This window comes from Phascolarctos cinereus, unplaced genomic scaffold, assembly GCF_003287225.1.
Source record: "Phascolarctos cinereus isolate Bilbo 61053 unplaced genomic scaffold, phaCin_HiC Scaffold_1;HRSCAF=81, whole genome shotgun sequence".
Taxonomy (NCBI): Eukaryota; Metazoa; Chordata; class Mammalia; order Diprotodontia; family Phascolarctidae; genus Phascolarctos; species Phascolarctos cinereus.
Window position 1 is genome coordinate 236047059 of NW_027555514.1, and position 27756 is coordinate 236074814.

Sequence of the window (27756 nt, forward strand, 5' to 3'; positions counted from 1 at the left end):
ATATTTAAAGGTGGGTCCAAATGCAAAAGTGGATAAAGGAATATGAGAAATGTCACTTGGTCAGACCAGACCCAGCTAGACCATGATTCTGTCTCTGACCATGGTATCAGGGAATGTTTTTTTCAAAGAATATATAATTTTTTCCCCTAGAGATTAGGGAATTGCCCCAGATATTCCAAAGTTTCCCCTTATTAAACCACTCTAAAAGTACCTTTCATGAACTTATCTGAAGCCTTCTGGAAGTTACATTTGCTTCCTACTCTTTAAGGGAGCTCTTCCTTTTTACAATATCTCCTTCTACACTTCAAAGGTTTTCATTCCCAGTGCTAGCCTCCTAGTATTTGGTAAATTACTATCGAGAGTCAGTCTACTCATACCTCTTTCATATACTTTTATCGCATGCTTTCCTAGCCTTCATCTTTCTAAATCTCTATCTTTAGCCTTTATGTGCAGACCATCCTAATCTCCTTTTAATTTCACGGATAGAATAGTGTTTTTTGAGATTAAATTAAATGCCTAAGGAATTCCATAAATAAATTAATTGACTAGATATCCCTATTGAGCACTTAGGCTTAGTAGATGAAATTTTTATGGTCAGGTTGAAGTATCAATGTTGAAAGAAAGTTAATCTTACCTGATTCGGTAGTGATGGGCAAAGAGAAAAATGTATCTGAGAAGAGCGGCTCTGTAAATTCCTTCAGGTTCTCATCAAATAACTGAGTGAAGGCTCGAATGCTGATTCTGAAAAGCGGAGAAGTTGATTTGATACTTGGAAATATCTGTGATTTCGCTGGCACGGGACCTACTCCCCTCCAGTGACATAGCTAGGAATCCCTCTACGTTTCATGAGATAATCTGGATTCATAACATTGCCTGGTATCCAGCTTTCTAGTGAGAATCTTCTCTGGACCCATCAGAGCTGGTAATGGGGAACCAATAAATCTTTACTAATGACATGTTTCTGATAGTGCAGATTTGAAGCTGAACACAATAAGAATAATTGAAAAAATTTTAGATGGAAATATAGCATCCAATTTATTAATGGCTTTCTTCCCATTTCTTTGCATGAGTTATGGATTTGAAAAGCTCCTTATTTACTTCAGCAGCAGCAGCAGCAGCAGCAGCAGCAGCTGACATTGTGATAAGTGACGAAGATAAAGGGGCCCTACTCTTGGGGGGCTTATGCTTTATTTGGGAAGGGAGGACATGATCACAAATTGTTAAAGACCATACAAGGAGAAAGAAGAAAGGCAATCCAGGCAGGTAGGAATAGCATCAATTAATCGACAAGTATTTATTAATACCTACTATGTGTCAGGCATTATACTAGGCACTAGTATAGCAGTTGGACAACGAATAGATCAGTGTGACTGGGCCAGAGGGTTTATAATAGTGAGAGAGGATGGAGAAATACATATATGATAGATTGTGGATAGCCTCTGATCCTTGGGCTGAGGAGTTCACATTTTATCCTTAAGATAATGGAGAGATATTAGAGATTTTTAGGCTTTGTGCAAACTGGCATTTAGGAAGATTAATATAGAGGTAGATTAGAGGTAGAGGAAGTGGAAGTAGGGAGATCATTTAGATGATTATGCTAATAGTCCAGATGGGAAGTGCTAAGGGTCAAGAGGAGGGTAGTAGCAGTGGGAATGGAGAAGATGGGAGAGATGTGAGAGAGATTACAGAGGACAAATCAGCAGGACTTAGTGACTGACTGGACATTGGGGGAAAAGGAGGTATGAGTCAAGGATGAATAATTGACAATTGATAAGTACCAATAATGGTACTATTAATAGAAAAACTGGAATGTGTAGAGTCAGGAGAAAAGATCTTGAATTTGGTTTAAGACAGAATCTCAGAATCTCAGTGTTGTATAGGACTTTAAAGGCCACCTGGTCCAATCCATACTTTTTTTAAACTATTTTTTTTCTTTTCATACCTCTTTCCTCCTTTTTTTTTTCTTTTTGGTGAGGCAATTGGGGTTAAGTGACTTGCACAGGTCATACAGCTAATAAGTATCAAGTGTCTGAGACCGGATTTGAACTCAGGTCCTCCTGACTCCAAGGCCAGAACTCTATCTACTGCCCCACCTCGCTGCACCCCAACCCATACTTGACAAAAAATCCCTCTATATGACATCTCAACAAGGCAGTCAGTCAAAAAACACTTATTAAGTGCCTACTATTAAGAGTGAGTGTTGGGGATATAAAGTAAGACAAAAGATAGTCCCTGCTTTTGAAAAGCTTATAGTCTAATGGGAGGGGCAAAATAAGTCATCATTTAGATTTTGCCAGATGTGAGGGAGGATTCAATGCCTCCTGAAGCAGCCCCATTCCACTCTGGATGCCTCTAAATAATAGGAAGTATTTCCTTACAATCAGCCTAAATTTGACTCTCCCCAGCTTCCAGTCATTGCTCCCATGGTTGGCCCCTGGGGACAAACAAAATAAATCTAATCTCTCTTCCATATAATACACCTTCCAGGACTTAAGGTAGTTATCATATCCTCCCCTGTATCTTCTCTTTTCCACCCCCAGTTCTTTCAACTGATCTGCTAATACAGTTTCAAGGTCCTTCATCATCCTGTCACCCTCTCCTGGACTCTTTCCAGCTAGTCAACGTCCTTCCTAAAATGTGTCACCCTAGCTCTGAACAGATGTAGTCTGACCAGGGGAGAGTTGAGTTAGAGGTAACAAAAGAACATTTCAGTGGAAATTTCAGCAGCCAGTTGGAAGAATATGGCTAGAAAACTGACTTGGAAGCAGTTCAATTAAAAAAAAAGACACACCAAAAAAGGGGAAAAAATCTGGTCGTTTTAGTGAAGCCAAAAATAGGATGCAGCAGCTAAAAAAAAAAAAATAAGCTGCATTAAAAGAAGCCCAGTAACCAGACCACAGGAAATCATAATCCCTTTACTCTGGGCTGGTTAGACCACAACTGAAGAGTGTGTTCATTTCTGGGAACCTCATTTTAAGAAGAATATTTACAAATTAGAAAGCACTTAGAGGAGGTTGGGCCCAGGATGGTGAGGGATCTGGAAACCATGTGACAGAGGGGAATGGTTGAAGGAAATATGGCTGTTGGAAGCTCACTTTGTCTAACACTTTAAGGTTTACAAGTAACACTAACGCCCAGTGATACAGTCCTTTAACATTTGCAAAGTACCTCACTCAAAACCACCTTATGAGGGAGGATAAGTAGCTTCATTTTTCACATAAGGAAATGGAATCCCTGAGCAGTTAAAACGACCTGTCCATGATCACACAATTCATCTCTGGGGGGATTCAAGCCCAGATCTCCTCACCCAGGTCTAGCACTTTCTACCCTATCGATTATTTCAAAAACAGTCCTATGAGCGAGATTGTATCATTTATCATGGTCTTTCTGTCAATGGGGAAATTAAAATGTGACTTGTTGAAATCGTACTGCTTATAACTGGCAGAGGCAGATTTTCTATGCAATGCCTTTTCCAGTACCACTATTTCCTCTTAGCTTGGCTAAGGAAGGAAGGAGAGTCCTGATGGCTATCTTCAAATGTATGATGATTTGGAGAAACGTTCTCTGTTGTCCCACACAGAACAATCCAAACGGAAATTGCAAGTCGGCAGAATTTGGCTCATCTTAAGTAATCATTTTTTTAACCACCCAAGAACCAAACAATAATGGAATGGGTTGCCTCATAAATTCAACAATATTTTTATTAAGTACCTACTGTAGCCATCAATTAATTAATAAATGTTTATTAAAGACCTACTATATGCCAGACATTCTGCTAAGTGCTAGGGATATAAAAAGAGGCAAATGACAGTCTCTCCTTTCAAGAAGCTTATGATCTAATAGGGAAGATAACATTCAAACAAATATATATGAAGCAAGCTATATACAGGGTAAATTTCTATTTTAACATTTAATTTAATTTAATTTAATTTGAATTCCTAAAAAACAACAGCAGCAAGGCACTGTACTAGGCACTGAGGCTGATACAAATGAAAAAAATATCTACATGGACCTGTGCTCATAGAATCTGGTTGTGAGCTCTATCGGTGGGATAGAAATTCTTGAATTAGATTGGAAGTGGGTTGAAATGACCAACAAAGTCTTTAAATCATCTGATTTAAAGTCTGCGGATAGAGAACCCCAGAAATAGTCTTAGGGTTATTCCATCCTGAAGAAATAACACTAGATTTAATGTAAGTCATTTGGAAATCAATTAAGTAATCCATTCCCCTCAACAATCTATATTGATTTAGCTAACTGATTAGGATGGGTGTGTGTGTGTGTGTGTGTGTGTGTGTGTGTGTGTTTAGAAGGAACCATTTAAAAAATCCCAATAATAATCAGAATTATAACCTTATAAGGTAATATGGGGGAGGGAGGCTATACCCTTAATTATTTTATTTCCATTCATTCCCTCATTCAACAGACATTTATTAAGCATCTTTTTAGATACAGCATGGTATGGTCGGAAGTAAGTTAGAGTCAGAAGACCTGGCTTCAAGGCCCAGCTCTGGCCCTTACTAGTTAAGTGACTAAGGGTAAGTCCCTCAACTTTTCTGAATCTCAGTTTTTTCATCTGTACAATGGGGGTAATAACATATGTACTAACTTACCTCTACAGGTCTGTTCTGGGAAAAGTGATTTGTAAATCTTAAAATGCTTCAGAAATATAAACTATATTATTATAACCTCCCTAAACCTCAAATAGGGGGAATCTTATAGAATGTGATAGGACCAAGGTCTAAGGCACAGCTTCATCAAGGAACGAAGTAACTGGATACTTCTTATATTTGAAACAAATGGACAGGGGCTGTTAGGCAAGCATTTTAAAAACTGCTTGTGTGTGTGTGTGTTGTGTGTGTGTGTGTGTGTGTGCCCATATGCATGCAATATAAACTCAGCAGTTACAGGAAAGCTGTCATATAAAAATGGATAAAGTATTTATGTAAATATATAACTTTTTATTATATATACATATATATATATATTCAGTTTTGGTGTTGGAATTGAATACAAGGGAAAGAACAGGCTGGATTTCATCTGGGAGACAGTAGCACTTTCAAAAACTTGAAGCTTCACCCTTCAGTAAAACCATATTAAAAATAAGTAAACAAATGAAACAAAATATAGGTGTTTTTCTGTCTATGTTATTGCTATGAATCATGGGTTACTATGACGCTTTAGGAATAAAAATTTATATCACCCGAAGGACAAGGACAGATGTATTGCTCAGGAAGTGGGAGTAGAAGATCAAAGAGAAATGTGACTGAACAGGAGTTGGCCCAGTCACAAAGTGAGGATAACAGATTACTACACCCACATCTCCACAATGCTAAGAGACCTAAAGGCCAGAGAGATTCCCTTTTTGAACGGTATACTCCAAGTATGCCAATGATAAAAAGAAAGGCTTCCTACACACCAAAATACTCATAGCAGTACATTTTTTTGATGGTAGCAAAGAATTGGAAACAAAGTAGATGGCCCCATTGAATGGGGAATGGCTTAAACCAATCATGGTATAAGAACATAATGGAACATTATTGAACTGTAAGAAATAATGAATAGGATGAATATGGGGAAATAAGGGATGACCTGAATGAACTGATACAAAGTAGAGGAACCAGGAAACAACATACACAGTGAAGACAACAGTGTAAATAGAACATAGAACAATTGAAATTGAATGCTGTAAAATTATAATGACCAAACTTGGCCTCAAATAAGGGATATGAGAATTTGCCACCCTTCCTTGTTTGCAGAGGTGGGAATCCATTGGTGTTGAAGACTACACATAATGTCAGACATCGTTGATTTGTTAGTTTTGCTTAATTTCCCCCCCCTCCCCCTTTAAACTCTGTTATAGGAGACAGGGAATGGTAAGAGAAGAAGGAAGTCTGTATTGGGAAGTATGGTGAGTTTTAAAACAAAAAAAAAATAATAATGTTTAAAAGATCTGGGGGATGGCTCCCTGGTGTCCTGGATAACCCCCCTATGGAAGATTTTCCCAACTCTTAAGTTTTGGTTCTGCAACTTACTTAAGCTGGGTAGATGTAGGCAATAAACCTCTCTGCGTTTCCAATTCCTCATCTGTAAAATGGGGACAATGATCCATTTTTACTCCCAGAGCGGCTGTGAGGAAGGAGCCAAGTGCCACACCATTATTGTTCTCTGTATGAGATTTGGGATGAGGACAGCTCCATCTGAGATGGAAGCAAACAGCATCTGGCTGCCCAAACAGCTCTGGTCTCAATGCGAAGAAGACTGGATAGACATTTTAGCCTGGGGTGGCAGGGTTAAGTTTAACTTGGATGCTTCCCTGTTATCAGGGGTCCATATTGCATTTGTGAGCTACTTCATGGTTACTGAACTGGAACAGAAGGCACTCCAGGCTTTCTGGGACTGCCTTTGGAATAATAATACTGCTAATCATTGACTTTTCTATAGTGCTTTAAGCTTTATAAAGCCATTTCCTCACAACTACTCATGAGAGTAAGCAATCCAAGTATTTTCATCCCTCCTCTATTCCTCAGCCCCCATTTTTTTCTTTTTAAAATCTGAGGGAACTCATTAGATTATGAACCCTTCCATTAGATTGTAAGTTCCTTGAGGTCAGGGACTGTCTATATACTTTCTTTGTATCCCTGGTGCTCGGCATAGTGTCGCATAGTAGGTGCTTATTAAATGCTTACTGATTTAACTGAGGCTGAGAGAGATTAATTAAGTGATTTGACCTAAGGCAATATAGAAGGACTCAAAACCAGGTCTTTTGACTCCAAGTGCACCATACCCCTCTGCTACTGAAGTAAACAAATCTAACTTTGAACCTGCCTTGATTTTAAGTGTAAAATAAAATGCATTTGTATTCATCAGTGAACTCAAATTGAAAATCAAATTAGGCTTATTTCCATTTTTAAAAATCCACAAACTCATTTTTTTTTGGTGCAATCAGAAGCAGAAGGGAACAGAAAGAATTTTTCCATTAAAATATGAAGGATCATAAGATCATGATTCTAGACTTGGAAGGAAACTTTTGTTGTTCTGGTTGTTTGGTCATGCCTAACTTTTCATGATCCCATTTGGGGTTTTCTTAGCAAAGATAATGGAGTGGTTTGACATTTCTTTCTCCAGCTCATTTTACAAATGAGGAAACAGGTAAACAAGGTTAAGTGATTTCTTGGCAAAGGTATGGAGTGGTTTGCCATTTCCTTTTCCAGCTCATTTTTCCAGATGAGAAAACTGAGGCAAACAGGGTGAAGTGACTTGCTCAAGATCAAAAGGCTGGTAAGTGTTTTAGGATGGATTTGAACTCAGCTCTCTTCCTGACTTCCAGGCCCAGAGATGCCCAGAAAGAGTATTTATAGACCATCTAGTAGATGCCTTCCATTTTTATAAGTGATGAAACTGAGGTTCAGAGAGGCTTGATATTTTGCCCAAAGTCACACAGGTAATAAGAGGTCAGAGCCAGGATTTGAACCTAGGTCTCCTAAACTCCCAACCAATCCTGCAGCCACCGTGCCACAGCGAATTGGATTTGGAGGTGTCTAATCAGAGCCCTTGATTTTGCATGGAATGACTTACACCATTCCAAGAATGCCGAAGGAATTTAAGAGATAAGGCCGGGGCCAGGCTTTTATATATCACCCCATAAAAGTCAGAGAGCCCTTGGGCAGATTCTTTATCTGCAGCAGCTGCGGCTCGTTCGGTACTCAGCACAGCACCCAATAAAAGAATGCTCTGTGTCTACGTCTCCCTAAGCAAAATCACAGCAGTCCGTCTCACCTGTAGGCAGTGCGGGGCTTCAGGGGACCGTCACAGAATTTTTGCCGATTTGAATCACATTTACCACCCAGGCTTTCCATCTCTGCTCCAAGTTTAATGTTAAAACTCTTTGAATTGAACTCTGGACTTTCTGCGCATTTGCTTGCAAAATAGTTGGTCTGATAGACTCGGATGGAGGCATTGTGGCGATATTCAAAGTAGGAAGGCAGGGGGTGCTGTTGCTCTGGCTTCAATTCGTCACTGCCTGGAATTGGGAAATGCACACAGGTTTTGTACTGAGAAAACAGAACATGGGTTGGAGAAGTCTCTGAAAGCATAGTTTCTTGCACAGGTGAGTAATTCCGAATCCTGATTGGCCTGACCTTCACCTTCCTACCTCTCCCCCCCCCCCCCCAGTAACGCCACTGGCAGAGTCATAACTAATGGTTCTCACATCCTGGGCACGCAGCAGCAAAGGTGTCAATAAAGCTTTTGAAATGGGAGAGAACTAAAGCCTTGGAATATGTGGGCCTTTGGGGTATGACAGTTAGTTGAGGTCCCAGGGCACCAAATGGCCTCTGCTGTGGAAGTTGCTTTCAAGAAGATGGAACTAGGTTGGGCCCCAGCTCACCTGGGGTGCGGCTATGTGGAGGAAGTGAGACATCAATAGCAGCTTCCTCTTGTAAGTAACTAGTTGGTAAGCTCCATTGTTTCTACCAACTCAAGTTCAGGAAGTACCTTCTATATTTCCACACCCGGGAGCAAAGCTCTGCTTGCTCCACCCTAGGGCTCTGCCTGGAGCATAATCAGCTCCAGGGATCAGCAAGAGTTCTATGAAATTCCTATCAAGTTTATTTTAATTCAATTTTCAAATATAAATACAAAAATGTAAGTATATAAATACAAATATATATTTATAGGTATTCGATTTCTAGAAACATAATACCTAGTTAAATACGTTGGAATATCCATGTGAGTACTTTTCCAATATAAAATATATAATATAAATATGAAATATTAATATAAAATAAATGCCAACTGCAGTTCTAGAAGTGAGATAAGTGAAGATTATTGAACTCAAAATAATGATGATGGGGCATCAGCTCTAAAAGGCTGAGAGTTATTGGTATATTTAAATGGCTCCTGCCAGCTATTAAGGAAACCCATATGGCAAGGGAGACATTAAATGTTTTATGGGAAGGAACTAGGAAGGATCACATCTGTCACCAAAGCTTCCTACCTATCTACTTCCCACCCCCACCCCCATACAAGTAACATCTAGCCTAACAAGTCTTTACATGATCAACTCTCAACTGCGAACTACAGACATTTTAAATTCTTGTCCAACTTCTCCCCATCATCCAATGCCGATCTCAAGCTAATCCCTTCAATAATCCTATCCCTGAGTGTTTTGTCAATGCAAACTTATTTTGATGTTAGCTGAAGCAATAGATAATTAATAAATGACATAGTATTTATGGATAGGGACGGGGCCTGTGATTTCATTGCTATAAATAACTTCCAGGTTAGCTAACTCCCTCTACCATTTCAGTCTGTGCAACTGATGGTCTTAGAGAGTTGCTTAGAGTACTAATTTATACATTTAAATGATTTGGCCAAGGTCTTTATGTGTGAAATCTGAACCCAGGTCTTCCTGGCTTTGAGGCCAGCTTCCACCTACTTGCTACACCACACTGCCTCTCTATGATATTAAAATTAGGAGGATAAATCTTCGTATATATGGATGCATATACACACATAAATAAACACATACGTTATGTAGGTCAGATACTGTTTACATTTGATAGGGGGAAGGTGGGAGATCCAAATGATTCTAGTGGATAATTCCATAATTTTGTTGCATCAAAACATATGCTATTAACGAGAGCTTGGAAAATAGTTTTATTATACGTTAGTTAAAATGGGATTTGTCCCACAGAATGCAAACATATATTAGGTTGTACAAATAGCTTTGAGTTTGTCTGAAGCTTTGGATTATTTGGACCACTGCTCTTCTCCATTGACACAGATAACTCAGAGTTGACTGTGGGAATTAAAATCCAGTCCTTAAGGATGGCAGTGTTGGAAGGGCTGTGCTGACTGTGGTTGGTTTTTTGTTTTTTGTTAAAGCTTCTGTTTTGTCAGGAGCTCAGGAATTAGGGTCTGACTAATATTACAGTATCTCTGCTGGGTGTATTCTCCATCTGCAATTATTTAGCTTAACAATAAAAGATTCTTCTGCGTTAAGGAGTTTGGTTCCTAATGAGTCTAAAAATTTTCTTTAGCCCCAAACTTCTTCCAGAATCCTAGGATCATAGATTTAAAACTGGAAGGGAACTCGGAGGCCATTTACTTCAAACTCTTCATTTTACAGATGAAGAGACTGAGGCCCAGAGAAGTTACATGACTTGCCCAAGGTTAAACATGAATTAAGCAGCAGAAGTGGGTTTGGGCTCTTGTCCTCTGACCAGATCCAGTGTTCTTTCCATTGCAGCAAGATGCTTCTCTACAGAGGTGCTGGGTTTCTTCCCCAACATTGGCCAAAGCCACAGAATAGCCTTGAGATGTAGGAAAACTGGATATTTGGTAGAATTTTCCGCCACTGAAAAACAAGTGAGTATGTCTGTTGCAGAAAGAGCAGGAGTCAGGGACAACTGCATGAATGGACTTGGATAAAGCTAAAAAAAGGAACATATTTAAATGTATGGTTTGCTTAATTTTATACAAAGGAACTCCAGGTTGCCTATGACTGTTGTTATTTTGGGAGTGGAATTTTGTTTTAATTGGTATGTTGCTTTTTCATTAAAATCCTGTTCTGGTGCTTAGCCCATGTTCTAGTGATTAACACACTATAGGATGGTACATAGTAGGTGCTTAATAAATGCTTACTGACTGATATTTTACTATGCTGTAGGGGTTCTCAAAGACTATGAGAGTGGAGTGCAAGCTCTGGTAGGCTTTGGAAAGGCTTTGGGACTAACAATGGATAGTTTCTGTCCTTCAAGGACCAGTCAGACAGTCAGTCAGTCAGTCAACAAGCATTTATTTAGGACTATGTCCTAAGCAATAAGAGTACAAGGAAAAATAAAAACAGGGGCTCTACCCTCAAGGAACTCACATTCTAATGGTGGAGACAATATATAAAAAAATCATATATATACAAAATAAATACAGTGTAAAAAGGAGGTAATTTCAAAGGGGGTGGACACTACTATTGAGGGATAGGGAGGCAGGTAGGGGTTCCTGTAGAAGAAAGGATTCCAGCTAAATCTCTAAGGAATTCTAAGCCAGAGTGAGAACTCATCCCTAGAAGATGATTCATGCTCATTAGGTGATATTATTATTATTATTATTATTATCATCATTATTCTTTTAGCCACACCAACTCACAAAAATCATCTACTAACAAACAGAGGGTTTACAACCTATGTCCAAGGAAGGAGTACTTATGTGGATATTCTAAAGTATTTGACTAGGTACTATGTTTCTAGAAATTGAGTACCTAGGAACCAGTTAGAGATTAAATAGATTCTCTGTAATACTCTGGTAGTTTCTCTCTCTCTCTCTCTCTTCTCTCTCTCTCTCTCTCTCTCTCTCTCTCTCTCTCTCTCTCTCTCCCTCTCCCTCTCCTCTCTCTCCCTCTCCCCTCTCCCTCTCCCTCTCTCTCTCTCCCTCTCCCTCTCCCTCTCCCTCTCCCTCTCTCCTCTCCTCTCCCTCTCCCTCTCCTCTCCCTCTCCTCTCTCCCTCTCTCCTCTCTCTCCTCTCTCTCTCCTCTCTCTCTCCTCTCTCTCTCCTCTCTCTCTCTCTCTCCTCTCTCTCTCTCTCTCTCTCTCTCTCTCTCTCTCTCTCTCTCTCTCTCTCTCTCTCTCTCTCTCTCTCTCTCTCTCTCTCTCTCTCTCTCTTTGTCTTCCCAGGGCTTTTAGCACAGTGCCTGGGACACAGTAGTTTGTTAGTAAATGCTAGTTGACTGACTAATAGGATGCAATGGTCTGAGATCAAAATGGAAAATTAGGAAGTATTCTGAACACTCTATAATAATTCCTTACCCCCTTACCTCTTAGAGCTTTTTGATTTTTTTTTTTTTTGTGCAGTCAGTGGTTTGGGAGTTTTGACTTTTTTTCTGGGGAGTTGGTTGACATAATATTTGAAGTAAGGGTGAGTAAAGAGCTTTGAAGGAAAATTGCTGCTTAATGGCTGAGCAAAGAGAGGGGAAGAATTCAATGCACATCCATTACTGAGAGGGATTTTAAATGAACAAAGGATTATAGAAACTTTCTTTTAGTCTAGGATTATTCATAAGAATTTGTTTTAATCAGCACAACAAAGCACATAATTTCTAGTGATCTATTGTGATATGGAAATAGCTTTGTTATTACACTACCCTTCATGGAAATAGGATTTTGTTTCATTTCTGAATGAACTGGATAAATCTGTGAGCAATGACATCTCAGTATTCAATTTGAAAAATGATAGAATCATGTAGCTGGGAGTACCCTGAAGCGGTCCTTTTGTCCATCCCCCTGTCCCTAAAAGAGTTGTACCTAAGTACCCTGTCCCTAAAAAAAATAAAACTATCTCCTTTTTCACTTAAAATTATCAGAGGAGAGTCTATGGTTTCCCTGGGAAAACATTTCAGTGTCTTACAGTATTGTTAATGCCTGAGACTTACCATCGGCCTCTCTCACCACTACTGTAAAATATTTCACAGCCCCATTGGTATCACTGAACCAGCTGCAGTTGAAAGTAAAGTTGATGGAAGACTTGCTAATTAACACATCCTTTTTATTCACGCGAATATGTGGAGGTGGTGGAGGAGGGCCTGGATGAGGATGAGGAATAAAGAGGGTGTGAGGACTCCCCGCAGCAGCCTCTGAAATCAGCATCCCAGCCAATCCAACCAAACCCAAATTGTTTTGATTCCTGTGTTGTCTGCGATCACCAAACATCTACCCTGACTAGTAGAAAAATGGGCAGGGGAAGTGCCATTCCAATAGTGCATTAAAGGTAACAAAAGAGGCAATTCCTCAGCAGGATTCTTGGAATTGCTTCATTGAATGATACTCTATAGCTCCCATCACATCCATAAAAGGGATATTTTGAACAAAGCACCAGCTCATACAGTTCTATTAAGATCGTTTACCTTGGTCACACTAAGGATGCCCTATAGAGAGAAACCTTTCTAGGATATTGGCTCTGCCCCCTTCATTCTTCCGAAAGGGGCAATAAATCTGATTATTGGGAAGGTCCAACACAGTACAGACTTGTGTGACCTTAGACAAGTCACTTAGCCTCTGAGACCCCCAGTTTCTTCAATGGTATAATGAGAAGGTGGGCTCTTGAGGCTGTTGTTATTGTTCAGTCATTTCAGTGTGTCTGATACTTCCTGACCCCATTTGGGGTTTTCTTGGCAAAAATACTGGAGTGGTTTTCCATTTCCTTCTCCAGCTCTGTTTTACAGATGAAGAAACTTAGGCAAACAGGGTGAAGTGACTTGCCCAGGATCACACAGCTAGTAAGTATCTGAGGCCAGATTTGAACTCAAGTCTTTCTGACTCCAGGCCCAGTACTCTATTGTGTCACCATGTGCTTGGCACATAGTAGGTGCTTAATAAATACTTGTTGCTTTCACCTTTTCCTCTTCAGTGCACCACTGATCAGCCATGGTCAGACACACTGTACCTTGACCCTGACATAGTGATGCCATTTTGGTCCTCTTCTAGAATGAAGGCCAATAAACAACCAATACGAAAGCTAATGGGCAATGGCAAAGCTTTCATCTTTGACTTTGGGGGAGGGGTGGTGCTGTAGAAATGAGCACTTACGATCAATCATAGTGATTGTGGTCTCTTCCACCACCTCGCTGGTCATGCCCTCAGACTGCACTTTGATGGACACACGGTACTGCTTATGAGGGACTAGGGTCATGATATTGAGCACAGATTTGTCTTTGTCCAGCCTTCGGGAGAATTCCACCTCCTCGGTGTCCACTTTCCTGCATTCAATGCTGTACGCATCAAAGTCCGAATCAGGAGGGATCCAGGAACAGGCAATGGCTGTGGAATTCTGTGGACGGCAATGCAGGTTTTGTATTTTGTCTGGCCCTGGAGGGGGGAGGAATGGAATGGATTCAGAACTTGGCAGTGGGTGGTTCCTGCTGGTAGTATTTGCTTTTAGCTCATCTGGGCAAAAACTAACTCTGACCTTGCCATCCAAGTAATAGCTGCCTTCCCAACACCTCAAAAGACTTTCTAGGCCAGGGGTTCTCAACCCTTTTTGATGTCATGGACCCCTTTGTCAGTTTAGTGAAGACTACAGAGACCTTCTCAGAATACTATTATTAAATGAAATGAAATTAATACATGGGATTGCAAAGGAATCAACCCCTTACTTTCTACCTTCCTTGCTCCCACCAAGTATACGTTGACCCAGTGACACTAGCCTCCTTGCTCTTCCTGCACAAATTGCTCCATTTCTAGCCATTTTCATTGGCTGTCCCTGAACTCTCTCCCTCCTCATCTTCAGTTCCTGGCTTCCCTCAAGTCTCAGTTTCTATAACATGTAGCCTCCTGGTCCTTTTTTTTTCTTTAAAGGCAATGGGGTTAAGTGACTTTCCCAGGGTCACACAACTAGTAAGTGTCTGAGGTCTGATCTGAACTCAGGTCCTCCTGGTGCGCTATCCGCTGCATCACCTAACTGCCCCCTCTCCTGGTCCTTCTTCTTCTTCTTTTTTTTTTTTAAGGCAATTGGGGTTAAGTGACTTGCCCAGGGTCACATAGCTAATAAGTGTCAAATGTTTGGTCTGAGGGCAGATTTGAACTCAGGTCCCTCTGACTTCAGGGCCGGGGCTCTATCCACTGCACCACCTACCTGCCCCCTCCTGGTTCTTCTTGACCTTAATGCCTTCCCTCTGAGATTATCTCCACTTTCCCCTCTTTCTAGCTTGTTTATATCCAGCTCTTCATTTATTTTCTTCTCCATTAGACTGTGAGCTTCTTGAGAGCAGGGACTGTTTTTTTTTGCCTTTCTTTGTATCCTTAGCACTTAGCCCTGGGCCAGGCACATGATAAATGTTTGTTGACTTGAAATACAATCATGAAACTACTTTTAAAGATCCATAGACTGTTGGTTAAGAACCATTGTTTGGTCAGTGGTTTTCAAAGTGTGGTGTGGAGATGCCCGGAGGTACCTGAGACCTTTCAGGGGTTTCCTGACGTCAAAACTATTTTCATAATAATACTAAGACATTTTAGTTTCTAATACAGAAAATATAACTACATATAACCCATGCAAACAAAGGCTCTTTGGGGTCCTCAATCATTTTTGATTGTGTCAAGGAGTACTGAGGCCAAAAAAAATTGAGAACTGCTGATCTAGGATATTACTTAAAAATAAATCACATTCGTAGTACACACTTTTTACCTCGCAGCTAATGTATTGTAAAAGGAAATCTATCTTTCTATCCATCTATCCATCTATCCATCTATCCATCTATCCATCTATCCATCTATCCATCTATCCATCTATCCATCTATCTATCTATCTGTCTATCTATCTATCTGTCTGTCTGTCTGTCTGTCTGTCTGTCTGTCTGTGTATCTGTCTGTCTGTCTGTCTATCTATCTATCTATCTATCTTTCTATCTATTCTATGGATAGATAGATATACACATAGATATATGTATGTATGTGTACACACACACTTGTGTGTGTGTGTATCATAAGACTGATATTAGAAAGCAATCCTCTCTGTAAGTCCAAGCATTTAACCAAGCAGCTAATTTGATGCTGTCCTTCCCCCCAGCCACCACTCTTTTCTGCCCTTGGGTTTTGTGACCTGTGTTACAAAGATGGAGGTAAACACAGGGCCATCCTGCTGACTTTGTGACAGCTTGTTAACCATTATGGGTAGATGTTGAAAAAGTCTGGTCTACAGATATCAGTAATGACTAAATATGTATGGTTTTTTTTGGGGGGAAGAAATCATGGTTGATTTCCAGCCCCTTCACCCAAAAGATGGGATGATAAGCCTTTTATTTATATTAGGGTCCATGAGAGAGAGGAGCAAAGCTAGTCTGACACCATTTCTTGGCATCTTACCTGGGCCTCGGTTCTAACAGAGCTCCAGGTGGCTAAGACTAGACCTGTCTCTGTTTCCCAAATTGAACAGCTGTGAGGACCAGCTCATGGGGATTCTACATCACTGCTGCTGCCATGATTATGAGGACTGCCATATGTGGGACTATGGGGTATAGGTATGAGGTATTTCTAGTAGCATGTGAGATGTAACCTGGTATATTGAACTGACAGGGTACTGAACTTGGAGTCAGGGATTCAAATCCCGCCTCAAGTATTTATTAGCTGTGTGACCCAGGAAAAGTCACTTAGCCTATCCATGCCTCAGTTTCTTCATCTAGAGAAGGAGGGGGCTAAATCTGGTGGGTTCTGAGGGTTCCTTCCAGCTCAGAATCTGTGGTCTGCTGCTCCTATGTGTATAAGACTGCTTGTGTTCATTTTGGATGGGCCCGTGAATATGAATATGTTTGTATGTTAAACTCTAAGAAGAGAAAGAGGATGCTTTTAATCCTAAAGTCAGGTATGACCACATCAATGCCCCTGCTAAAGATGCATTGGTGGTTTCCATGCTGCCTGGTACATAACAGGAATTTAATAAAAAAAAATACTTGCTGATTTGACTCAAGGATAAAATACAAACTCTTCTTTATCGACATTTAAAGCCCTTCATGATCTGGTTCACTAGTTTCAAGTGAATTGCTCTCATATACCCTCTGTTCCAGGCAAACTGGCTTATTCATTCTCTATACATGACATCCTATCTCCCATCTCTTTACTTTTGTCTCTTGAAATCCTGGGCTCCACTCATTCTGTTCAAATACAACCATCTTCAAGCAGTAGATCTTCCTGACCCCCCCCCCACCCAATTTTTAGAATCTATGGGAATGACGTTTTGTATTTCCTTATTGGTGCACAGTTCCTGGCTTGTCGAATTGAATAATCAAGCTGTGGGGGCATTGGATGAACACCACTGACAATACTGTTGTTGTTCAGTCCTGTCCAACTCTTCGTGACCCCATTTGGGGTTTTCTTGGCAAAGATACTGGAGTGGTTTGCCATTTCCTTCTATAACTCATTTTTATAGATGAAGAAACTGGGGCAAACAGGGTTAGGTGACTTGCCCAGAGTTACACAGCTAAAGTGTCTGAGGCTGAATTTGAACTAAAAAACATGAGTCTTCCTGACTCCATGCCTGACCCTCTATCCAAGCCACGTAGTCGCCCCACTGGCAATGTAGGCGACTACAAAATTGAACTCTATTCCCAAACGTGAACCCCTAGACCCAGTTAGGGTAGAGCAGTAGATAAAGCTTTAAACCTGGAGTTAGAAACATCTGAGTTTAAATCCTGCCTTGGGAACTTTCTGTCAGTGTTACCCTGGATAAGTCACTTAACCTCTTTGTTCCTCAGTTTCCACATATGTGAAATGAGGAGGTTGGGTTCAGTAGCCTTTTTGGTCCCTTCTAACCCTAGACCTATGATGTTATAATCCTTCCTTCTCCTCTGCCCCCATCACTGTACATGTCTAGTCATCCTGCATCTTTCATAACAATCTCAGAGGAGTAAAACGTTTCCCCTAGATTAGCATCCCCTGCAAACGATATCACTTGCAAAGAGAATTAGTTCTTTGTTCCAGTATCCAGGTGATTGATTAAAACAACGCTGGGTCTGGGGCAGTGTGCAGTCCCCAATACTCCCAAGTGCCACCCAAACCAGATTAAAATGTAATTGGGAAGTATTTAACAGAAAGAATAAAAATAAATATAGCAAAATGTAAATAACAATACATAGGTTTCTAAGTCAATATGAGGCCCAGCCTGCAGAAATCCTTATGTACAGTTAAGCACCATTTCTATTTGAATTTGAAACCACTGTTGGAAAATACTGGCTTTTAGCCTCTTCCCCCTGTCTTTTGCCCATACTGTTCAGCCCTAGCCAGCATTAAAGGTCATTCTCTATCAGACACAAAGACCTTTCAGTTACTAGTTCACTCACTATTAACTGACTTTACAAATTGCTTTACAATACTTCATCGATCAGAGGTCTTGAAAATATCTAAGTAAAAAGAGTAGAAGCTTTGTTTCTATGAAAACATGCTCAATGCCCCTAACAATTCCCGGATCCCATTCTTACCTTTCTCAGCTAACCAGACAATCAATACCTAGCATGCAGTATACTCTGAGGATACAGTAGAGGTTTAAGACACAGTCATTGACCTCAAGGGCAGAGAATAGGAGGTAAATAAAAGGGCTTTCATTTTCCCCGTTGACATGAATGAATGGGTGATGTTAAAAAGGACATAAGTAACAAAACTAGTGGTTGAACTTTCAGGCACCGTGGTTAGGTGAGTTTTTAGTGTCCCAGAAGACACATTATATAGGTGACTACTTACTTTCTCTAGGGGCTGCCCTGATTCATTCTCTCTCTCTCTCTCTCTCTCTCTCTCTCTCTCTCTCTCTCTCTCTCTCTCTCTCTCTCTCTCTCTCTCTCTCTCTCTCTCTGTCCCCCGCCTCCTCTCCCTCTCCCTACTAAGTGAAACATCATATTTAGAGCTGAAAAGGACCTTAGCGATCACTGCTGCCAGCTTCTTCATTTTATACTTGAGGAAACCAAGACCCAGAGAGATTAAGCAACTTGCCCTGGGTCACACAGATAGTAAATTATAGTGCTGGAATTTGAACTAAGGTCTTCTCACTCAGAATCTTCTTTTCCTTGCATTGAGTGGCCTCCTATCTACTGGGTCATGATGTTGAATATGTCTCATGAATCCATTACACTTTATGAAATTAACCACCATTCTAAGAAACAAAGATAAGAAAGACAAGGCATTTTGTTGGAAAGAAGGGAAGGAAGGAAGGAAGAAGAAGAAAGGAAAAAAGATGGAAAGAAAGGAAAGAAAGGAAGGAAGCATTTAAGAAAAATTTCTCTTAAAGAAAGCAGATGCCAATGTTTTGCAAAGCCCATATCAGTCTTTCAAGGATTCTGATCACAGAGTGGATTATTTTTAGTATCATGGCAGATATAAAAAGAGACAGGTAACTCATATTGTTTTCCACATGAATTCAAAGCCAATCCTCCATAAGCCAAACATGAGATTTAGAGTAAGCACCACTGAATTGATCAAATGGCCCCTCTACCTCCTACTCCCACCTCCTGAGAACCTCTGGTCCCCCAAATGACGTACTTGTCCTCACTGTTCCAGAAATGGGTTGGCTGTAGGTTTTCCATGATTCGCCACTGACAGTCCTGACATTGAACTGATAGAACCGCCCTGGATGAAGACCGTACACAATGCGCCCCTTTGATTTTCTGTTACTGTAGGGGTTGAAGATGGTGAGTTGGTCTCTTGGAAACCATTGCAGCTCAAAGTCATCATAGTCTGTCCAATCTGGTGGACCCAGCCATGTGATGGCCAGGGAGGTGTTTGCCACATCAGCAAAGGACAAAGTACTGGGAGGCCTTGGTGCTGAATAGAAAAGAAAGTGAAGAATTTCGTGGGTTTTATAAGTTACATGTTGGGTCTAAATGTCACAAAATATGACTTTTCTTATACGTCTCCTATTACACCTCATATTTATAGTCCCATTCTGACAAGGAGTTATTAATATTGATTAATATTAATATTTAGCTTCTTTTATGCATTGTCTCGTCCATTAGATTGTGAGCTCCTCAAGGATACGGATTGTATCATTCCTTTGTTTGTATCACCAGCACTTAACATAGTGCCTGGCACATAGTAGGTACTTAATAAATGGTTATTGGCTTGACTCCACTATTGAAAAGTGCTATGGGACTAGAAATTGAACCATACCCTCTAGTGGCTTACATTCTGCACTTAACACAGGAGAGTAAGTACAACATAATTTGAGGAGGAAAAAAAATACTAGCTAATAGAGGGAAGCAGGAAAGGCTTCCTGTAGGAGGTGGCACCTGAGCTGAACCTTAAAGAAAACTAAAGATTCCAAGAGGTGGAGGTGAGGAAGAAGCAGATTATTCTAGGCATGGGGTTGTTTGTCCTTCATTCTTTTTGTTAATTTTTTTAGGCAATTGAGTTTAAGTGACTTACCCAGGGTCACACAGCTATTAAGTGTCAAGTGTCTGGTCTGAGGCCGGATTTGAACTCAGGTCATCCTGACTTCAGAGCTAGTGCTCTATCCACTGTGCCACCTAGCTGCCCCCATTTGTCCTTCATTCTTGAAGAAAACCATGACATCAAGGAGGTTGATGCCATGACATGCAAGTGAACTGATTTAAGTGAGGGAGGACTGAGCAAAGTCATCAGCCTTACTTTCTCCTCTGGAGCCATCTGGGTCCAGCGGCCAGATATGAATCAGGACGACTAGAGATGCCCAGGATTCAGTGGAGACCTTGGCCTTTTCAAGCTAAGGTCTTTATAGGTCTCATTTTGACTGAAGCAACACTCATTCAGTGATTAAGGTTTAATAAGAAATGAAGCAGAGAATGGCCTCTTCAAAAAAGAAAAAACAATCAATATGGGAGGGGAAGACCCTCAGAGTTTCTGGCCAAACCAAAAATAATTGCTATTTACATCATGGAATATAGCCTGCACAAAGATGGGAGACGTAATCCCCAAGTTCAGGGAAGTGGCCGATTCTTCCGGAATATGGTGTGTGATTATAGGAAGTAATGAGAAATAAGTCTAGAAAGGTAAGCTGGTGTGAGACTGTGCAGGACTGGTATTATCAAAATGTAAACTGGGTTGATTCTGAGTAGTGCACCCATGATTTTCTTGTTTGTCAAGTTTTAAATCAAAATTTAATGAGAGTCTGTGGGGAGTAGTGTGTAGATAGCTTCAGTATCCAGAAGACCTGAATTCAAGTTGAGACTCTGATATATACCTCTGTGACTCTTGGTAAATCACTTAAATTCTCAGTGCCTAAGACAATTCTTTAAGATCAGAAGAAAAGGTGCCAGTCTGTATCGGGAGAGAGAGATTTTTTTGATCTGTGGGCTCCCTATGCCAGTGAAATCACAGGTTCAGTCCTTATCCCCATAAGTATTCATATGATCACAATCCTATCTCCAAAGAACTTCCAAATGTCTCATATGGTGGTTCCATTTTGGACAGCTGGACACCTGGATCATGGCGGCTGAACATCTTACCTGTTCTGCTCTCAGCAGTGATGGTATTGGTGAGGTCACCGCTATGAGTCACCACACTTAGAGTATACTTTCTCCCAGGAACAAGGCTATGGAAATGCTTCTCTGTGAGGTCTTTTGCTTTCCAGTTTTCCTTCTGTGTGCCATTGGGGTTGTAAAGAATCAGTTCATAAGAATCTAGATCCCCAGGGGCAGGGCTCCAGGTGAACCAGAGGCTGTCTGTCATGTTCTGATTGGATCCTTTGAGATTGTTCACTGGGGCTGGGACTGAAGCAAAAAGGGAAAATCACTCCTGAGTGTACAACAGTGCTCAACAAAGGCTTCTGGGACCACATGCTTCAAGTTTAGCTTGAGTGGCAGATGTTTTGATCTTTCCTCCTCAAGTCAGAATTTAGGTACATATGGGTGTATTGAGAGAAGAAACATAACCTCTAAACATACTACATACACACTGACTTTACTCTGCATCTTAACTGTTTAATCCAAATCAAGCTGAATTTTCAGACAGGGTCTACCCAAGAGAAAAGTATGCAGCAAGTGAAGTTTGTCTTTATTTCTTCAGTCTTCCCTTTCTGAGTTCCTCTGCTTCTATTTTAGCTACTCTGCAGACACTCAGGGATCACTGAGCTCCCTTCTTTACTCTGTCCCTTATCAAAACCTGTTATTAGCTCAACAGTCAGGACAGGGCTTATTATCAGCCATTTATACTCTAGTGTGAATTTGTCACCTTTCTCAGGGGCATTTACCCTTCATAGTTATCACCAGTTGCAGAAATGAAAGGCTTTCTCTCTCTTTGAGCAAAACATCTGGTTAATTCAGTGAAATAAAAACCATATATCAACTGAGTGAAATTAAAAATTAAAAATAGCCCCACCATTTATCTTTCAGCAATGGAACATAATGATTTCCTACCCACCTCCACATCCTTTTCAAATTTAGAAAAGAAATTTTCTTAGGGGGAACTTTTCTTTTGGACCCTTTTACAAGCATCTGAAATCACAACATACAAACTATTACCTACCTAACTGAAGGATGAGGAAATAAGCTTCTTTCTAGTCCTTACTGTGCTGTAGGCACTGTGCTTTACACATAGTTATTCTATTTGGCTCTCACAACAACCCTGTGAGGTAGAGGCTGTTATTATCCTCATTTTACAGTTGAGGAAACTGAGGCAAAGAGAGGTTGGGACTTACCCAGGGTCATATAGCTAATAAGTGTCTGAGGTTGGATTCAAACGCAGGGCTTCCGGACTTCAGTCTATCCACTGTGCTACCTAGCTGCTCCTAAGATAAGGCCCATCTCCCACTTTCACACCCCCAAATAGAGGGGGGATAGAAGTAGCAGGGGAAAAATGAGTCAGTATGTACCCCCAGTTGGAGTGTATGAGTGGAGTCAGTCTTTATTAGTTAGTAATCACAGGATAGACAGATCCTCCAATAAAACATGAGAATATGTCCGGCACATCTGTGTCTCCTAAAGCTCTTCAATTATGTAAGTGTCCTCAGTCACAAGGCTGTTTCAGACACTCATCTCTGGCCTTCCCATGTTGTGTCCTCTCTTCCCTTGGCTTCCCTCCTCTCCACCTATTGTGCTGATGGAAAACAGGAACGAAGATACATGGGAAGAGGAGGGGAGGGGAGAGGCCTGGTAACAATGAATCAGAGAGTGCCTGAGAATATCAGTAAAGGTTGATTCATTTTAAACTAAAATACTGGAGTGGCAACCAGCTAGAGTCAGAAAGACTGGGAGAGTGACAAAAAAAGGAGGAGATATATATATACACACACACACACACACACACACACACACACACACACACACACACATAATATGTGTACATATATGTTATATATAATGTGTATGTATGTGTGCACACACATACATGTGTGCATATGTCTGTATATACATGCATACATGTTATATGTGTACTATATATGTACACAATATATATATATACACACGAACACATACATATAGATAGATGTAGATATATATCAACATATATCTATATCTATGTGTATATATGTTTGGTTTTATGCATATATGTCTGCATGCATATATACATACAGGCATATGTGTATGTATGTGTGTTTATATGTATATGGAGAAAGAGAGACAGACAGAGAGACAGAGAATATATGAACTAAGGCTACCACACCATAGGATAGCTGATAGAGATCTGGCCTCAGAGCCAGGAAGACCTGAGTTTCAGTCTAGTCTCTGACACCTATTGGAGCAACTAGATAGCACAGCAGATAGAGCTCTGGGCCTGGAGTCAGGAAGACTCATCTTCCTGAGTTCAAATCTGGCCTCAGACATTTACTAGCTGTGTGACTCTGGGTGAGTCACTCCTCCCTGTTGGCCTCAGTTTCCTCATCTGTAAAATGAGCTGCAGAAGAACATGGCAAAACCACTCCAGTATCTTAGCCAAGAAAAACTCAAAGGACTTTGATAAAGAGTCAGACATGACTGAAAAACAACTGAACAACAACAATAATAGACACGTGATGGGTGTGAAAACAAGGGCAGACCAGTTATAAATGTGCATTGGTAGAAGGAGTTTTTTCACTGGGAATCCTTCTGCCAATAAAATCACAGTTCTGCCCACCTAAATCCCCAAAGGCCATAGTATATCTATATTCAGGGTTGGGGAAAAGAGTTATTTATCTTTTTCTTTAAATATATATACACACAATCAAACGCGCCATCACACACACACACACATATACATATATATATATTATTGTGTGTGTGTGTGTGTGTGTATATATATATATGATATATATATATATGTATATATATATATATATATATAGTATATATATATATATATATAGTTATATGTACTATGATGTCATCTACCAGATATTCTCTGAGGACTGAAGCACATGCCAGTGAAGAAATGGTAAGTTCATCAACACTTTGCTTATTGTATGTTGCTGCTTTGGTAGGGGGGGGGAGAAAGGGGGTCCTTACCTGTTCTACCAAATATAAATGACTCATTTGAAAGCTCCCCACTATGTGTCACAATCACCATTTTGTACATTCTGCCTTGCATCAGGTTCTGAAAAGCACAGGACTGAACTCCAGGCTCCACCTTGGCTCGCTCCTGAAGCGTCTTGTCTGGGTTGTACAGGAAGATGTTGTACCAGTTGAGCTCTCCTTCAGAGGTGGTCCAGGTGAACGCTAGGTGGCTGGTGGAATTCTCCGTGATCCTCAGATTGGTTACAGCTGCTGGGACTGGGATCATGAATTGGAAAGATTGTTAGAATACCAAAGTCATAAATACCCATTGGGAGGCAGGGTGGTGATAGTGAAGAGACAGTGGGTTTTGAAGCCAGGAAGATCTAACCCTAACCCTAATATCAATCACAACTGAATGCCAATCATTAAATATCCACACAATGGCCTTGTAGGTGTGGGCCTTCCCTTCACTGTTAAAGCATGAGAAGATATTCTGCACATTCGTGTCTCCTAAAGCTCTTTAATTACATATGCATCCTAAATTACGAGGTTGTTTCAGACACTCATTCCTGACTTTCCCATGTTACACCTTTACACCTTCTTGGGTGGTCTTTAAGAGTTGCCAGGGACCAAAATATCAGCCCACTGCAACCAAGCTTTTTAAGAGGGAATGGACACTGGGCCTCTGACTTTTCAATGAGAAAAGGAAGCCCTGGAAAAGGAATCTTGCTCCACAAACACATTTTCTGCAACTTATAGTCCTGGAGAGTGGTCTACAGCTTTGAGAGGTTAAATAACTTCCTTAGGGTCCTACAGCCAGTAGGTTTCAGAGGCTAGACTTGAATCCAGATCTTCCTGGCATGAAGACCTACTCTCTAGTCACTACTCAATACCGCCTCCCATGAACAATTTTAATTTTAGAAATGTGTCAGTGAGAGACTTGAACTCTGGTTTTCCTGATTCTCAGGCTAGGATGAAAAAAAAGATTGTTGTTATTCAGTGGTGTCTGAATCTTCGTGACCCTATTTAGGGTTTTCTTGGCAAAGATATTGCAGCGGTTTGCCATTTCCTTCTCCAGCTTATTTTACAGAAGGTGAAACTGAGGCAAACAGGATGAAGTGACTTGCCCAGGGTCATACAGCTAGTAAGTGTCTGAGGCCAGATTTGAACTCAGGAAGATGAGTCTTCCTGACTCCAGGCCCAGAACTCTATCCATTGTGCCACATAGCTGCCCCATTTTAATTACCTGTCCGACCTTCAGTTTCAGCCCTAACACTGAAGAGACCTCCACTGACAGTGAGTATTTGTATCTTGTACTTCTTTCCTGGGATTAAATCTTCAAATTTGTGTTGCTTTACTGAAGCCAGCTCCGATTTGTTGCTCAGAAGCGTCCCTTCTTCATTTAGAAGTAGGATATCATATCTTTCCGCCATACCAGCTGCTCCTTGCCAATTCACTATCAGTGAGTGACTACTGTATGCATTATCGGCATATAATCCCTGGACAGATGCAGGCACTGCAAATATCAGCAACAAAAGGGAAGGGAAATCAGATCAGGTTAGATCTTCTAGGGCATAATGATTAATTGAAAAAAAAATTTGACTATCAGAGGTGCCCAAAGTGGGCAATACCACTCCTTGGGAAGGACTGGAACAATCCAGGGGGGCAGTAGTAACCTTGGGTGCAATTGGGGGGCATTGAATAAAAACAAGGGGGCAGTGGAAGCATAAGGAAAGAAGAGAAGAAAAATTTGAAAAATCATTTGTACATATTTCATCTGTCATGTTGTTACACAACAGTTAAAGTCATGGCGATTACATAAGTTTCCAAATAAACACACAAAATGCAAGTAATAACCAATCAGTGGTTAAGTACCCGAACATGTCTTAACAAGCGAGTGTTGGCAGGCAAGGGTATCATGCATTGGTGGGAAGCCCATCATGCATCGGCAGGAACATGTGTGTGTGATGACTTGTTTACAGTACAATACTATATGGTTATATCACACAGTATTGTGCCATCAAAATTTCAATGCAGTAAAAAACCTACAAATTTATAATAAATTATTAAATTTAATGTGTGTCATTTTAAAATGTTTCATTTTTTTTAAGATGACACACATTTTTAAAAAAAATTAAGGGTTAAAGATTTCCCAGGGGGTGCTGAGCAATATTTTTTTTTTGAAAAGGGGGTGGTAGACCAAATAAGTTTGGAAACCTCTGATCTAGATGAACAAAAAAACCAAAGACAATAACCATCTGCTCACATGGTACTTTAAAATTATAAAACATTTCCCCCATAAACAATCCTGTGAAGTATCTACATATGAGAAGGGCTTTAGAGAAAGTGGTTCTGGGCCTAAATTACTTGGATAACTGCTTCAGTTCTCTATTTCACTCTGTGTCTAGACACAGACTTAGACTACTGAGGAGAAGAAAGAGAGAATGGTGCTGATAAATATTGGAGAACTGGTGAAAAACCTGGGGCCTGAAGGTTTTTGAGACTAGAATTCTATCCAATCTCTAGGTTCTAACTAAAGTTTAACGCTAGCTATGAATAATGAGTAAGTTAGTATTTAAGGTTTATTGAAGGAATGAATGAATTGTGCTTCTTGTTACACTTCTGTTCTCAAGGTAAGTTGTACAAGTGAGCTCTTAGAATTTCAAGACATATCGAGGTGTGAAAGGCAAAACTTGTGAAATGCAAACACATTTCTATTTAAGCAGGGTGCTAATCAAGGCATAAATCTGTTTGAACGAATTAGTAACAAGAAGTGGATCAGCTAATCATTGAATATTAGAGTTGAAATGAATCTCAGAAACCATTTAGTTCAAATTGATAAACTTGAAAATAGAAATATGAAGTATAATTAATAAGTAATATGATATATAACATAATATAGTATAGTATAACATAACATGCTATACTATGATATGAAATAGATATATAATTCCTAGATTTGGATACTTGCTCTTTCTTTATTGTGGCTGTTAGCTAATTTATCTTTAACTGTGATATGTGTGTGTAACAGATACAAACTTTTACCTCCGTGAAAATTATTCTTCAACTATGAAGAATATTTAAAAACACCTGCAGTTTACAACATGAATTATTATCAGAGCCTCAATTTCTGTCATCTTTGACAGGTAAAAATATAATCAGAATTCATCTGGGCACTAATAATCCATTCATATTTTCATTGAACCACATGATTCTTACAATTAAATTTCCATCTCTTCTATACAATTTCCAACAATAAGGAAAAACACAAAGGGATAGGTATAAGAGGGAATTATTCTTGTCATTGTAATAAATTTTAAATCCATTTTTAAATTGCATAATTTACCTTCTGTACATTTAGATGTTTTGTGATTTTATTAAACTTTGGGATTGTTAAAGAATGCTTTGTGGACCAGTTTCCCACCATAAGTGATCTGGTAATATTATTTTAGATCCTCTGTCCATTTTGACGCTTACCTGTTCGACCCAGGGTTTCCACCTGGTTACTCAAGGAGCCACTGATAGATTCCACCACAATCTGGTACACTTCCCCTGCTTCTAATTTGTGAAATGTGTGTTCATTGATACGCTTGGGGATGGTCTGTGAATCGATTTTATGGTTCTGCCTAAAGGCTGTCACTGTGTACGAATCCACGTCTCCTCCACCAGGTGTCCAGTTTACTTTCAGGCTGTCTGTCATCCCATTAGGAGAAACATGTATATTTTTTACAGGACTGGGAGCTAAAGAAAAAAGAAAAATGAAAAAGAAGAAAAATGGAAAGAGATAACTTTGATAATTCACTGGGAACATTTTCGACCCAAAGTTTTTACATGTTGCTTGG

At 40.1% G+C, this 27756-nt stretch overlaps 1 protein-coding gene across 2 annotated transcripts in view; it reads right to left on the bottom strand.

Annotated features, from left to right (window-relative positions):
* The window catches only part of PTPRB (protein tyrosine phosphatase receptor type B), a 157063-nt gene that overhangs the window by 34130 nt on the left and 95177 nt on the right, over nt 1-27756 (bottom strand). For both annotated transcript variants that reach the window (XM_020990256.2, XM_020990257.2), the window contains 9 exons: nt 27392-27655; nt 25161-25430; nt 23927-24190; nt 20954-21217; nt 19014-19295; nt 13581-13859; nt 12428-12577; nt 7780-8023; nt 635-741 (listed from right to left, as the gene is read on the bottom strand). In XM_020990256.2, the coding sequence (XP_020845915.1) occupies nt 635-741; nt 7780-8023; nt 12428-12577; nt 13581-13859; nt 19014-19295; nt 20954-21217; nt 23927-24190; nt 25161-25430; nt 27392-27655 (2124 nt within the window). The remainder of the gene's footprint in view (nt 1-634; nt 742-7779; nt 8024-12427; nt 12578-13580; nt 13860-19013; nt 19296-20953; nt 21218-23926; nt 24191-25160; nt 25431-27391; nt 27656-27756) is intronic.